This window comes from Typopeltis vanoorti, chromosome 10 (genome assembly GCF_054136105.1).
Source record: "Typopeltis vanoorti isolate ZY-2024b chromosome 10, IOZ_Tvanoo_1.0, whole genome shotgun sequence".
Lineage (NCBI taxonomy): Eukaryota > Metazoa > Arthropoda > Arachnida > Uropygi > Thelyphonidae > Typopeltis > Typopeltis vanoorti.
In genome coordinates, this window is record NC_143558.1 from 126,039,108 (window position 1) to 126,056,207 (window position 17,100).

The window sequence follows — 17,100 nt, forward strand, 5'->3', positions numbered from 1 at the left end:
CATAGAGTAGTGAAGATGTTGTGGCCTTGCAAGAAGACTTGAATAAATTGAGTGATTGGGCAAGCAAATGGGGATGTGAGTTCAATGTTGCAAAATGTAAGGTTTTAAAATTTGGAAAACAAAGATGGGATGCAGAATTTATGCTTTGTGAGAATATATTGTTGGAAGTAGAGGAAATAAGAGATCTGGGAGTGATAGTGGATAAGGATCTAAAATTTAGGGGACACATCTCCAAAATTGTGAAGACAACACAAAGACTTCTGGGAATGATGCAGAGGACACTGACATGTAGAAGTAGGGAGATACTTGTTCCAATGTATAAGGCTTTGATTAGGCCACACTTGGACTATTGTGCCCAGATTTGGTCACCGGGTTTTCAGAAGGATGAAGAGATGTTGGAAAGGGTGCGAAGGCGACTGACTAAGGTAGTTTCTGACCTCTGGAATGTCGAGTATGAGGAAAGATTGAAAAGATGTAATTTGCAGAGTCTAGTGGAGAGAAGGAAGAGGGGAGATATGATAGAGACCTACAAGTTGGTAAGGGGTTGTTATAGGATCAATGGTGGAGAAGTTCTACAGAGAATAGTGGGAGATCAGGGGAGAACCAGAGGTCATACCTGGAAACTGTATAAAAAGGGTGTGAGTAGGGGAGTGAGAGGCAGGTTTTTTTCGTGCAGAGTTGTGAATGATTGGAATGCATTGCCTGAGAGTGTGGTGTCTGCAAGGAGTTTGAATGTGTTTAAGACCCGGTATGATGAGATGTGTGTGAGATAAAAGGTCCTCCTAGATGAGTCTTTGACTCCATGAGGTCTTGTTTAATAATAATAATAATAATAATATTAATTTTAATCCTTTACCCAAGGAAGCAAAACAATATTTTGCACGTGAAATATATTCACATCTGAGCTACTTGTGCATAGAGGCTAATGACTTCACACCACTTGCCTTAGTATGTATCCCATAATGCAAAGCACACACCCTTACAGACATGTAAAATGCTATGCATAATGGGAAGGACCACTACCCAAATCAGTTTCGACCTTTATCGAGGTCTGCGCAAAATATTCTTTTGCTTCCTTGGGTAAAGGATTAAAACCAAGTATATAATTTCTTGTCATCCATAATGTGTAGTAGAATCAATAGTAAAAAAGGTAAAAAAACTTTCAACATCTTTCTCTTATACCGAGATTTTTATTAATAAGGTCTAGTACTTTTTTGCTACTTGTATATGAGATATATATGACTTCTACATTACTTCAACCTAGGTATCTCTCCCAGGTCTGCCTCCTACTGATGAGACCTCAATAAAGGTCGAAACCAATCTGAATAGTGGCCCTTCCCATTATTTATAGCATTTTTAACAAGTAAAGGGTCTGTCTGCTTTGCATTATTATTATTACATAACACCCCCAGGGAGTCTAAAGACTCGAGGGAGGGCACCTGTCTACAGCTCTCTGTCTCCACCAATCACCCAGCTGCAACTACCTTCATCATCTACACCAACGGCAGTAGATGCAGTTGGTGTAGATGATGGTGTAGATGATGTGGATTTGATAAAATTGTTTGGTGTTGTTAATACCGTTAAAAAATAAGTCATGGATTACCCTTCTTCCTTTCTCTATGAACCGGCCCAGTTGTAATACTTTCATTAATCAGCCAAGTTAATGGCATGGTCATTTCCATTGCACATTCCCTTGAAACATGTGGAGAAATTTCATCTACTCCCCCTGCCTTATTGAAATTTAGTATATTCAGTATTCGAAATACATCTTCATTCACTTCTAGCACTTCACCACTTGTTTCCTTTAGGAATAAAGCCTGTAGTGCCAGGATGGAACACTCTAATAAAGTGATCAGTAAATAGTGCAACTATGTTGTCTGCTTTGATCATCCGATTCCCATCTCCATCCTGCAAGATAATCTGTCAACTATCATTTTTCCTCCTGCTTGCTACATAGCGAAAACTCCGTGGATTGCAGCGCCATCTGTCGTATACTAATTTTTCTCTCCTTACAATACTTGTCACTTTCCTTGCCTGAACCTTATATTCCTCATCCAACTGTTCTCCATCTCTCTTTATATATGCCTTCCATAATCTCTTTTCTTCTGCAATACTGCCTTTATTCCTTTTGTTATCCATTTGACTCGAAATTGCTCTATTTTCTTTACTCATGATATACAATTTGTCGTTGCTTCTTCCTCTAAATTCTTTCATCTATTGCACTGCTGCAAGCTAGTTTCTAAGTTTATGATAGCTACCTGCCTTATAATTCCATGTAGCTTCCTTCTGTTTTGATACCTCCCTATGCCTATTGATCCTCCAAGTCAGGACTACATGGTCACGCTCACCAACAAGGGTCAAGTATGCCATCTCAATCACATTCAGATCCTCTGATACTGTGATCAGATCCAGCACTCTCAATCCTTATGATCCCTCTACTACATGCTACCAGAAATTCTGTTCCCTTATTACCATGCTGTCTCCTGTGCCCAGTTTATATCACTATAGTTGAAGTCATCCATAATGATAGCTCGCCTTGTACTTGCCCAACTAATTTGCCTAAACATTTCCTGCTTAACACCATATGCATTTCTTGGTCTCTCATATACTCTCAAAGCCATTAGTGTTATTTCCACTGAGATTCTCTACCCTGAGAGTGCACAATTCATCTCTTATCATGATTAACACTCCACTACCACGTTTTTTACCTTCCCTATTCTGCCGAAATATGCTATACCCTTCGATTTGTATCCCTGTTAGAACATCCTCCTCAGTTAACCAATTTTCACTGATACCAACAATCTCTGGAGAGAGAGTCAGTCAATGCCACAAATACATTCACTTTATTCCTATAACTATCCCCACATGAGGCCATCCCTGCAACATTCGAAGTGTGCAATTCTGTTTTCTCTGTTCTGACACATCCACCCACCCACCTAAAAACAACGGTCTCTTCAAATACTGTGCCCTTCTGCATTCAAACACAGTCTGTCTCTTGCATATAGCTCCATTCTATCCTCATACATACTCAGTTATTATTATTATTATCATTATTATTGTTTTCCAGCAACTCCAAACAGTCCATAGACTCATTGTGGAGGCCCTAAACATCATGTCATGAACTATTCATCACTTGCACAGTATCTATCATACTTTGCTTTGAACCATTCATAGTCATGGCACCACAACATACTCTGGCAGCTTATTCCACTCATTCACCACTCTCCAAGTAAAAAACCTAGTTCTAACACCTTTGCTAACCACACTCTTGCTCAGTTTCCACGGATGGCCCCTAGTTCTCCCACCACCAGACATATTCTGAAAAATTTCCTCTGAATTAATCTTGTAAAAGCCTCTTAGTATGAATGTCTCAATCATATAATCCCGTTTCTGCCTATCAACCAATTTCTGTGACCCACAAATCTTTAACCTGTTCTCATAAGGTTCAATTCATAGACCAGCTACCATCTTGGTTCCTTGCCTCTGGATCCTCTCTACCTCCTCCCCATCACCAAGAAACCCAGACACCCAGATATGCGCACAATCTATGCATCCACATTATTCCAGATCCCTTTTCCCGCACATTTTCCCTATCATCTCATTTATCATCACTGCTCTTCTCCTCCATTCCACATTATCATACCAGGGCAACATGCTCACTATCTTTCCTTGAACGTATTTCTTCTGTACTATGTCTAACATCAACCTCAAATCTCGTGTTGCATGATTCACACTGACTTTCAGGTCATTTGTCCCTATCATTAATTCAGATATTTGATCTCTAGAGCAGGATTTCTAGACTGTAAAAAATAAATCAAAATGCAAAAATGTATAAAAATTAATAAATAACAGAAAAAATAAATCCTAGCCCACTTACAGTACTAATGTACAATAGGTCTACAAATCTTTTGTGGGTGGGGGTTTACACACACACACACACACACACACACACACATATATATATATATATATGAAAATTAAAAAAACAACAACTTAAATAGTGTTATGTCATGGAAAGAAAGATGGAAATATTTCACACACAAAACAGTTTCAGTATAATGATACCCAATCTCCTGACACATTGATTACAAATAAACAGAAGGGAGTACAGTTTCATAATTTCAGTTTTACTATGAAAACAAAGAAGAAAAAATCAAAGGAAATGTTATGCTTAAGATAATGAAGATGTTTAAGGATTTAAGATTGAAAAAGCATTTGAAGAAATACTGCACGGAAAGCTATTACAAGAGTTGTAGCAAATGGGAATGGATGGGGGGGGTAACAGGAAGGCACCAGAAAGTAGTATATGTTGGAGTGAAATCTATGATAATGAGTGTGACAAGTGCCCCTAGGACCCTGTACTAGGGCCACTACTCTTTGATTTGTGTATTAATGATATAGGGAATGATTTTAGGTGGGAGCAATATTCAGTTGTTTGCTGATGATGCAAAACCTGGAAGGGCAAGAGTAAATCCATAGATAAAGATGGTGGACAGAGAGTTGAAGTTCAGAAGGCAAGGGCATATTGCAAAAGTAGGCAAATAGCTCAAAGGGTTATTTGAATATTGAAAAACACACTGAAAAGTAAAAATGGGAAGATTATTATTCCTTTTTATAAGATTGTGATTCAGTTGCACCTTAACTAGATGCAAATCATTTGATCACCTGGGTTTCTTGGACACCAGGAGGTGATGGAGAGGGTTATAAAACAAGTGACCAAGCTGATAACAGGTCTGTGGAATGCTTGGAATGGAAAGAGGATAAGTTGAAGATGTTTAGTTGATAGGCAATTTATTAAGACATAAGTTTAGTTGATAGGCAGAAATGGGGGTACATGATAGAAACATCAGATATTAAATGGTTTCTTCGGTAAAACTCACACAAAAGATTTTTTCAATACATGACAAATGGAGAACTGGTGGTTACCCATGGAAGTTGTGTAGGAGTGTGGTTAGTAAGGGTGTGCAGACTAGATTTTTTCCTTCAAGAGTGGTGAATGAGTGGAATGGATTGCCAAAAAGTAGTTCTAAGTGTACTCACAATGAATGAATGAGTTGTGGATCTCCTGTGATGAGTCTTTTGACTCCATGGGGATATCCAGGTAATAATAATATATAATAATAAGATAATGAGGGGTTTATTGTAATGGTGATGGTTTAAGATAATGAGGATGTTTCACAATCATAGTGTAGAAGGACTGAAAAAGTTAATCAAAATGAGTATTTTTTTGTATATCAGCCTCACAAATTAGAAGTTACAAAATATACAACACATGATTGCCATGTGTGGCATATAGTCAGGGAGAAAGATGAAATTTGTTGATATATTTCTTGAAGAGTTGTAAGTCCATAGTCTCTGGAGAAGGTTATATGGGTACAGCTGTTATAAAGAACAGAGATAGATGGAATGAAAGAGGATGATGAAATGAACTATCCAGAAGATGATAGTTCACTTAAGTGAATTCTCTTCTGGATAGCATAAGCATTCTGAGAGATGTTTTTAGTGCACCACACTAAATGCGAGAACATTATTCAAAAATTTTAGGTGAATTTGGAATTTATACAGGGTTAGGAATTTGTACATGTCAGAAGAAGAGGACACCTATTTTTTCTGAGGCTAACAATGCTTGAAATGTGTTTTTCTCAGAAAAGGTTATAGGTGTAAATCAGATGGATGGTAGATTTCTCTACCACCCATCACAAATAAGTGATGGGTGGTAGAGAAATCTGATCCTGGGTAGAAAATTAAGAAAGGGTAATTTTATAATACGATATAATAATTTATTTATTTATTTAATGAGAAACAAGACAGGATTTTATCAGATTTTGTAACAGCAGTTTGAAGTTGACTAGATTATTCTCATCCTGCTGCAGAATGGTGAAAGGATTGCTATTTAACATATAGTTATGGAATAACTCGAAGCTTGAATTATTCCATAATTCAAGTTATTTGAATATAGCTTGGTTTGTTGAATTATTATTATTATTATTATTATTATCAGTGCTTATTTTCTGGAAAAAAAGGTGGCAGTACTCCATGAAGATGTTATTACAGCAACTTCCACACTTTTAACATATCCTCTGATACACCCTTGTCGTCTCTAGATCGCTTCTTGCTTTTGGTATCAACTGCAGAATGATGACCTCGGAGCAGCCATGAGTCCACATATTTGCTAGGGTTGAAATGAGTGAGAAGTGGTCCTACTATCCTAATGAACATCAGTGCAGAAGTTGTCCATACAAGCAGAGATGACCTAGATGAAGTTACTATAAAATTCATCTGAGAGAAACCTCTTTCACATTCACTGGAAGATATTGCAATTGTGCCCAAAGTGTGCTTTAGAGGAAGCAGTATGTCCAGGACTTTATTTTCTTGAAGATATTCACGGAAACCATGAACTGCTTTCTATTCATTTAAGCGAAATTTGCATGCTGACTTTTTAATTTCAGCTTCACCAAATGTTAAATGCTTCCCAGGATTTTCTGGTCAATACTTGGAATCTAAAATCTTAACACATTCAAGCAAATCAGCATCATCTTCTTCAAGCAGATGCTTTCCACCAGCTTCTTTCAAACTTTTATAGAAAGCAGATGAACTTATTGCAGGACTGTGTCTTTCATTTTTTTGGAGCTCAATCCCTTTGAACTTCATGTTACTATAGTACAGGCCAGGATTTTCAGTTCTTTCTTCAAAAGGTTGAACTGTATTCTTTATCTTCCTGTCTGTTTTGTACAAGTCAATATTTCTCTCTTGTAAATCTAGACTTAGTTCACTAAGTTCTTGGAGAGCATCACACATAAGGCTCCAATCAAGAACAAACTCACATGACGTTACTCTTCTTAAAAGGCCCTTATAAAGAAAGCGATCTGTTTTTGCTTCTTCTGCTGTCTTCGTTTGCCTCCAGAAAGTGATGGACTATGGCTTCAAAGTCTTGCCACACTGGCGAAACAGTGCAAAAGCTAGATGCAACCCAGCAAGTGCTTAAAATTCTGCAATTTTAAGAAGTTGAAGTTCTAGAGTCGTTGCACATTCCTGTACTTCCCTAGCATTCTTAGGTGAAGCATGATAAGTCACATAAAGTTTGTCCATGAAACTTTTAAAGTGATTCACTCATGCCACATTGTTCACTGTGTCACTAACAAACAATTCAAGGCTATGGCTAGCACAATGTCAGAAAATAATGCTAGGAAACTTCTCTTGCACATTAGCCTCCTTACACCATTACGCACACCAAACAGCACGACTGCACCAGCACAAGTTACAAACAATAAATACTCTTTTAAGTAATCTTCAGATAATCCTAAATACTCAAGATGACTAATTAGAGTTTAGAATTCCTCCAGTAGTTGCATCTGATAATTCGATCAAATCTAGGAAAAGACTCACAGGAGCCGAAAGTTTAGGAAGAACTACACAAACAATAACAATCAATGTTGTTGTTGTTGTGTCACTCACAGTTGTTGATTCATCAATAAGTAACGATATTTTGTTCTTGGAGTTCACTATATTGTCTATTAATGTTTTTCTCATTTCATTTGTGATAGGGCTCACAATGGTAAGGCAAGTATTTGCAGAATGAAGAATATATCCCATGTCTAGGACATTAAGTTACTGTAAATTTATTTCATCTTCAAAGTTGTTAAATGATTGATTTCTCCTCGCAGCTTTGTAAGTGGTTCGAAACACTTTTCCTGTTACGTCTTTATTATGAGACAAAGTATTTAAGAAAACTTTCTCTAATGTTTCGTTTTTTGCTTCAGATTTTATTTTTTGGCACGCTTTGTGCGCTGCACTCTCCTTATGATTGTAAATATTTTTTAATTAATGACATTAACTGTTGTTTGCGAGATTCTCAAAAATGAGTGATTTTACCCTCACTCTGCTGAAATTTTCGTTCCCATGTGTTTATTGAAGGCAAGACTTCTGACATCATGACACACTTTCCAGCCAACATTTTATTCTTGACATACAGCCACTCGTTTCTCTCGCAGAAGTCATTTTTCTGCAAAAGTGTCCAACATTCGGGCCAATTATCTGCTTCCTTTTGACCTCGTGGATCTTCGGTCTTGGTTTTGATCCTCTTCACCAAGTGTATTTTCGGTGCTAGTTTTCTATTTTACAGGATCACAAGTAGATTCAACAATTTCTACTTCTTCAGCCTTTCTTTTTTTACTCATTGACATAAAGTAACTACTTATTTTACTCATTTTGAACAATGATTTAACTGATTTAATTTAGATTAATTCAAAACTCACGTGAAACCTGACTGTTGCAGAGTGAATATAGAACTCATAAACTGATATTGGAAGCAATCGGAAGTGAACACAACTTCTTGTTTCCAGTTGCGTATTGACCTATGAAACAGGAAAGCAGGGAACCAACTTATGAGTAATCAAAACTGAAAATTCAATTCGTGTGCACAGTACCATCTACCGGAATATTTATAATACATTTTGCTGTCAATAAATCACAAATTTTTAAAAACATAAGAAAAAAGGTGCCAGTACTGTGTACTGCCAGAAAAAAAAGCACTGATTATTATTATTATTCAGGCCTCCATGGAGTCAAAGGACTCATTGTGGGAGGTCCTTTCTAAGGACCTCCCACGATGAGTGGATGGAGGATTGATTGAAATTTTGAATGGAGGATTGGAGTGTACCATCATCAGTAAAAATGGATTTTTGGTCAGTAAGAGAATGCTTTTTAATGTACAGCAGGAAAAGTATGGGCTAAAGTATAGCTAGGGTACCATAGCAGTGATAGAGAAATCTGAAGAGTGAAATCTGAAAACCATCCACCCATGATGTGAGTGAACATAAAAAAACTGGTAACTCAGTTCCAGACTGAAGGTAAACCATAGGATATTAGTTTGGTGAGGTGACCACTATACCAGACTTGATTAAATACCCTGGAAATATCGTTGCTATTTATTGAAAGCTGAAAATTATAAAGTAAGAAGTTTTAAAATGCAAAACAATATCATAGTTATATCTAATAAATGGGAACAATAATAAATTAATGAAATTATTTGCATTATGCTGTAGTTCACTCTTCTTATACAAAGAGTAGAAACAGAAATTTCTGCACAGAAAGGTTGAGTTGCACAAAAATAATCATATGACACGAACTGTTTAAATCTGTTTATTAGTTACTTTTTGGCTTTCTTTTTTGTTTTTATTAAATAATTTCATTAAAATGTTTATTTTATTCATTAAGCAGTGTCTTATTACAGCACTTATCATCACCATTTTGTAATCATTATAAAGATGAGCTTTCCTATGCTTGACATTTTTAGGTCTTGCTACCCCTGCAGTGTTCAGAAGTGATCCAAATGGTAAAGAACCATATAGTTTTTTGTTGCAGTGGAATGTTCATTCATACAGTGCAGTTATTGAATACTTGTTAAGGTTTAAGAAAATTGAGGTATTTGATCAAACTTCTTTAAAAAATTACTTTTGATCACATAGTGATGTATTTTATTTTAGTAGTTTGTGAAGTAAATTGATTTCATCTGAACATGCTATAAATTTAAAGAAAAATATTTATGAGTGAATTGCAACATTTTTCATTTATCTGAGTGAAAAAAATATCAATTTTTTTCACTGAGTGAAATTATGTGGATATTATTATTATTATTACTAAACAAGACCTCATGGAGTCAAAGACTCATCTAGGAGGTCCTTTTATCTCACACACACCTCATCGTACCATGTCTTAAACACATTCAAACTCCTTGCAGACACCACACTCTCAGGCAAGGCATTCCAATCACTCACAACTCTGCACGAAAAAATCTGCCTCTCACTCCCCTACTCACACCCTCTTTATACAGTTTCCAGGGATGACCTCTGTAGAACTTCTCGCCCATTGATCTTATAACAACCCCTTACCAACTTGTAGGTCTCTATCATATCTCCCCCTCTTCCTTCTCTCCACTAGACTCTGCAAATTACATCTTTTCAATCTTTCCTCATACTCGACATTCCAGAGGTCAGAAACTACCTTAGTCAGTCGCCTTTGGACCCTTTCCAACATCTCTTCATCCTTCTGAAAACCAGGTGACCAAATCTGGGCACAATAGTCCATGTGCGGCCTAATCAAAGCCTTATACAATGGAATAAGAATCTCCCTACTTCTACACATCAGTATCCTCCACATCATTCCCAGAAGTCTTTGTGTTGTCTTCACAATTTTGGCAATATGTCCCCTAAATTTTAGATCCTTATCCACTATCACCCCCAGATCTCTTATTTCCTCTACTTCCAACAATATATTCTCACCAAGCATAAATTCTGCATCCCATCTTTGTTTTCCAAATTTTAAAAGCTTACATTTTGCAACATTGAATTCATATCCCCATTTGCTTGCCCAATCACTCAATTTATTCAAGTCTTCTTGAAAGGCCACAACAGCTTCACTACTCTTTATGGTTCGTCCCAACTTTGCATCATCTGCAAACAACTGAATATCTCCATCCAAATCTTCGCCAATATCATTAATATACAAGTTAAATAGTAATGGCCCTAAAACAGACCCCTGAGGCACTCCACTAGTGACTTTCCTTTTCCTGGATATTGCACCCCCATACACAACTTGTTAATACCTATCAGATAGCCAGTCTCCAATCCAATGCATTAATCTAATATCCAACCCCATCTGCTCTAGTTTGACTGTCAACTTATCATGAGGTACTCTATCAAAAGCTTTTGCGAAATCCAAGTATATTACTGTGTATCCTTCTCCTCTGTCCAAGGAAGCAGTCACTTTATTGTAATAAGTAAGTAGATTACTAAAACATGACCTCCCTTTAGTAAATCCATGCTGTCCATCAAAGATTATACCATTGTTGTCAACCCAACTCTGGATCCTAGTTCTCACAAGCTTCTCCAACAACTTAACCACAACACCTGACACACAGATAGGCCTATAGTTTGATGCTTGAGTTTGATCACCTCCTTTATGAAGTGGCACAATCTTGCCCTCCTTCCACTCTTTAGGGACTTGACCAAGTGCAAGACTCGTATTAAAAAAATATGTCAAGGCAGGTGTCAACTCTCTGGCACATTCCTTCAGAATATGCGGTGATATATTATCAAGTCCCACAGCCTTATTTACATCTAGTTTACTCAAATCCCCATACACCTTTTGCTCACTTACAGTCAGTCTCTCCTCCCCATCATCAACTGCCCTTAATCTCTCCATGAAGTCACATTCACAAGATCGAAAGATCTTTATGAATTGCTCATTAAGTATCTCCACCACACATTCTGCAGCAGCTGTCTTTATACCATTTTCTCCAATCAATGTCATCCTTCTATAATAATTCTTTCTTTTGCTGGCTACATATCAAAAGAACTCCCTAGGATTCTTTTTGGCTTCATTAGTTAACTGCTGTTCATACCTCTCTTTAGCTACTCTCACCAACCAAGTCAACCTCCTTGCCTGGTCTTTGTAGACATGAAATTGCTTACTTCCACTTCTCTTATGCTGCCTCCTCAATGCTCTTTTTCTCTGTATTGCATGCATAATCTCGTTATTCATCCATCTCACACCTACCTTATTTAACCTTCTCACCCATGATATACATTTAGACATTGCATCTACTAAGTAGTTTTTGAAAATCCCCCAAGATGCATTGATCTCTTTTCCAGCTAACTCCTCATTCCATGCTACACCTGCAAGCTGTCTCCTGAGCTCTTCATAATCACCCCCCCCCCCCCTTGTAGTTCTACATACACCCTTTTTTCGCAGGGGTCCTTGCACTGCTGGCAACCACCCAGGTAATCACCTCATGGTCACTTTCACGAATTGGTGGATGATTTGACACCTCATTTATAATTACATCCTCTGATGAGATGACCAAATCCAAGACACTTAATCCTCGTGTGCACTCTGTTACATACTGTCTGAGGTAGTTATCCCTCAAAAACTCAAGAAACTCATTTTCTTTACTTCCAGTTGCTACCTCTTTATTCCAGTCTATATTGCCATAATTAAAATCACCCATAATGATCAATCTTTTCTTATTTGCTTGGCTTATTTGACTATACATTTCATTATCACCACCATCCACATTACCAGGTCTATAACAACATCCCACCAGGTATTTGATTCTATTCACCTCTATCTCACACCATACTGCCTCAAAACCACTGGCCCTATTTCCCTCTTGCATCTCTACCTTGTATGGACATAACTCTTTCTCTATCATCAATAGCACTCCCCCTCCCTTTTTATCCCTTCTATCCTCACGAAACACATCATACCTTTCCATCTCTATTCCTGTCAGGATGTCATCCTCATCTAACCATGTCTCACTTATTCCAACAATCTCTGGGTACACAGACACAATTAGTGCAACCATTTCATCCACCTTGTTTCTTATGCTTCTAGCATTGGTATACAAACACAACAACTCATTTCTGGATCTACAGCTAGTTTCACTGATATCATTCACTCGATGGGCTCTCTCCATGCTGGACCGGGGCCATTTCTCTTTCTGCCTCTTCATTTTAGAACCCTTTGCAACAACATCTGTTTCCTCTTGATCCCTGGTCATCCCATTACTTTCCTGCCTACACATGCTCTCACCTCCTCTTGGAGCATCCACCTTTCTCACGCTGTGTATCCCTGTCCACCCTGGGCCTCCCCGTTTCCCTGCTCCTCTTGCACACCCATTCTCTCATTTTCTATACTCATACCACTCACCTCTCCATTCATTTCCACTTCTTCAATCTCTCCTGTCTTACTCTCCTGCTCTTCCACATCACTCCCCTCTCGATCTGATTCATTTTCTGTATTCACTTCTCTACCTTCCAGCAGCAGTCTCTCCAAGCCACTCACACCATAACCACTCAAATGCAGTCCATCGCTCCCATACAGCTCACTTCGTCACTCAAACTCATTCCATACATTAACAAACTGTACTCCCATCTCCTCACACATTTCAGCCAGAATATCATTCATAATCCTTGCTCTCCGCCTTATTTCACCACAATCATACCTAGGCAACACACTGACCACCCTTCCTGTCACACTATTCTCTTTTATCTTTCCAAGCAGTCTCTTGACATTCATTTTGACATGCTCTTTGTTCTCTCTCAAATCATTTGTACCAATTAATACAATTAACTCTTTTGCTCGCTCCCGCCTCATATCCAATGCCTCAATCACTCTACTTATTTTACCGCGTGGAAAACATACCTTGTGCATTTTATCCTCTAGCACACCTTTAATAATGGAGTCGCCATACAACGCCACTCGCTCATCTTTCGTTAACTCTTTTTCATGCCATCATGATTTATTTTAATAGTTTTGAGCTGAATTCTCTTAATTTCATTCCGCATCGATTTCATTTCTTGCCTCATCCAATCTAATTCACTTTCTGAACCTCACGACACGTTCTCTCTATCATTAAATCTTTCTAACTCTCGACCTCCTCTTCTCACATTCCCTCTCATTCATCCTTCTTTGTTTCCGTACTTTCGGTCCAACATACGTCCAACTTTCACTATCATTCTTCTCACTTTCACTCTAATTTATCTTTCTTTGTTTCCGTACTTTCGGACTAACATGCGTCCAACTTTCGCTATCATTCTTCTCACTTTTACTGTCATTCATCTTTCTTTGTTTCAGTACTTTCGGTCCAACTTGCGTCGAACTTTCGCCATCATTTATTCTTTCGATTTTTTTTACTCGCGATTTCTGCCTTACGCAAGTTCTACTTTCATTCGTTCTCTCAATTTCGTTTCTTTCCACCTCACTTTCGTTCCTTTTAAGATCCGTTACGGTTGTCAAATCGCTCTTTTTCTTTTTTCCTGATTTTTTAACATTTTTTAGCTTCTCTTGCTCACCATCCTTTTCTTTCAAACGTGCAATCGCGACACAATCGGTACTAGCACTTTCTGTCATCAATTTCATATTCGCATTCATTAGTTCTTCGTTCAGGTCACACTTCGCACACACCCTTCTTCCATCCGCACTAAACATCCACAAATCATTTATGTAATCGAAGGAATACATATAACAGACTTCACACTTAACGAAACGACTGAAATCTACATTCAAATCATGGAATGAAAATGCCGCCGCCATTTTTTTTTTTTTTTTTCTCTCTGCCGGTTGCTAGGTCTAATAATAACGATTTCGTAATTTAGTTTAGACAAGAAAAAAACCCACACTAATAATACCGGTAGCGTACAACGTTTACAGCCGCTCTTACTCAAACAATTACGCATATATACTTAATTATTCCTAGTAAAAACTTATCTGAATCAGGAGCTCTTCAAAACACATCCGCAGCACTTGGCCCACTAGCGCCCCCGAAGATGTTTGGGTTGTGTGTGTGTGTGATGGCCAGCTGATCGACTGTTTTATGGCAGGAAGTGATCTCCTATTTCATTGGACATAATATATTACAAGAGAGAGACGAAAACTCTCTATGAAAAAAAAATATATGATTTTTAAACTTATAGAACTGTATTAGGCCTTCATGAAAACAAGAATCTTATCTAAAACTTGTAGAACTGTTTTTGAATGTTCATAATGTTTGAAACGATGAAATAATTTAAATAAATTATTTAATAATAAGCTTTACTTTTTGAAATAATTTTTTTTACTGTCAGTTACCCATTACTTTGCAAAAGAAAATGAGCAGAAGAAAAACAGAAGGTGATAGCAAGCGCCAGTTTAATGAACTGTGGGAAAATGTGGGAAATTTATTGCGGGTCCTTCAGGAAAGCCGTTGTGCATTGTTTGTGAAAGCACTCTCTCAGATAATAGAAGACATGATCTTAACAGACACTATAGAAAACATCAAGCTGAATTAGAAGAAAAACTGAAATTAGTTCCTGTGTCTGAGTTGCAAAAGGAATATGTGGTTAAGAAAAAGGAAGAAATAAAAAAGAGACAAAATATATTTGTGAAACGAAGTTGTGAAAGTGTGGCAATGCTGGAGACGTCTTATGAAATTGTCTTTGTGTTGGCTAAAAAACACAAGCCTTTCTGTGATGGAGAGGAAGTTGTTAAGCCTGTCTCAAAAAATTTGTAAAATGTCTTGGTGATAAGAATGTTGAAAGAAAAGTAAACCAAATTGCTCTGTCCAAACAAACAATTACAAGTCACATCAAAGAACTTTCCCATGATGTTACTGAGCAATTGAAAGACCATGTCGATACTTGTTCTTTCTTTTCTTTAGCCTTGGACGAATCTGCTGACATATGTGATGTAGCCCAATTAAGCATTTTTATAAGAGGAATTGATGGTAATTTTAACATCTTTGAAGAACTTGTCGGTCTTGAGTCACTTCATGGAAAAACCAGAGGGGTCAGACATATTTGACAAAGTAAAGTCATGTCTAGAAAATCAACAACTAGATTCTAGTAAGCTCATCAATGTTTGCACTGATGGAGCATTGTCAATGGTAGGTAGAGTTTCTGGGACTTTAACTTTACTTGAAAGGTTTTTAGGTCATTCTCTACTAAAGTATCACTGTATTATACATGAAGAATCTCTGTGTGGGAAAACTCTAAATTTGAAGCATGTTATGATACCAGTTGTAAAGTGTGTGAATAAAATTAGAGCAAGAGGGTTAAACAGAAGAGAATTCAGAGAATATTGTGAACTGCTAGATATGGAATATGGTGATCTCATTCTTCACTGTGAGGTGCGCTGGCTTTCTGAAGGACAAGTTCTCAGTAAATTTTGGAAGCTGAAAGAAAGTCTTCGTAATTTTCTGGAAGAGAAGGATGTGCTGCATGAGGAAAAAGCCCTGTTGTGTGATGAGAAATGGCTATTTGATTTAGCATTTTTAGTTGATGTTACCAGCTGCCTCAATGATCTAAATTTGAAACTGCAGTGCAAGAACAAATTGTTTCTAGCTTAGTAAATGACACCAGTGCATTCAAAATGAAATTAAAACTATCCATCTCCCAGTTAGAAAACGGAGATTTAAGTCAATTTCTACATTTAAAAGAACATAGTGAATCTGTTGAAGATAATGGCAACTTTACAGAATATACTGAGAAACTCAGATTATTGCAAGAGTCCTTTAACAGTCATTTTATCAATTTTGCCAAAGAAGAAGACTGCATACTTGCATTTATAAACCCTTTTCACTTACTGAACAAAAAATCTTGACGATGCCTAGTAACATACAAATGGAACTTACTGATCTCAAAACCAATTCTTTATTGAAAATGAAATTTAATGAACTTCCATCACTCCCAGATGCTTCTGATATAATTAAGTTCTGGCTATCATTGCCCTGTGAACATTTTCCAGAACTGAGAAAATTTGCTCAGAGTTATATCTATTGTTTTGGAGCTACATACAGATGCGAACAAGCATTTTCATCAATGAAAATGATTAAGAACAAACTACAATCGCGACTGACTGATTCAAATTTGAAAAACTGTTTCATGCTTTCTGTAACTCCAAACATTACAAGCTTAACAAAAGCAAAGCAATTTCAAAAGTCTCAATAAAATAATTAATGTTTATCTTGTCTTTATATGAAATCCTTTTATTTAAAACTGCTAAAAGTGTCTATATTACCATATAAATCATTTTATGCATAACTGTTAAATATATCCATATTACCATATTTTAAAAGGGCTGAAAAGTGGTATGAGTTTGTTTGGTGCATCTTAACTAAAAAATGAAAAAATTGATGCATGAACATTAAAAAGTTGGCCACCCCTGATCTATATGGATCACATTATGAAGGAAAGTGGTATTAAACCTGATATTAAAATTGGAGATGTTAATCTCAGCTCTTTACTTTAAGCAGATGATGTTATACTTCTAAATAAATCCACTACAAGTCTGCAAGATTCCCTGACTAAAGTGAATAACTGTTGTAATAGATATGGTATGAAGGTCAGCATTAAAAAGACAAAGACAATGAAAATAGGCAGAAACATTGAAAATATCAACTGCATTGTGAATGGAGATCCTATAAAACAAGTAAAACATTTCAGGTATTTTTAATGAAAGTGGGAAATTAAATATAGAAATAGACAACAGAATCAACAGAGCTGGTATGGTAGGAAGTCAACTGAATAAATTTATATGGAATAAGTGAGAAATTATCCAAAACAC

At 36.9% G+C, this 17,100-nt stretch overlaps 1 protein-coding gene across 1 annotated transcript in view; it reads left to right on the forward strand.

The window, feature by feature from the left end:
- LOC150102776 (protein sax-3-like) overlaps nt 1–17,100 on the forward strand; it is a 137,382-nt gene that overhangs the window by 42,497 nt on the left and 77,785 nt on the right. Inside the window, exon 3 of the mRNA XM_090398739.1 lies at nt 9,296–9,423. Coding sequence (XP_090254865.1) covers nt 9,296–9,423 — 128 coding nt within the window. The remainder of the gene's footprint in view (nt 1–9,295; nt 9,424–17,100) is intronic.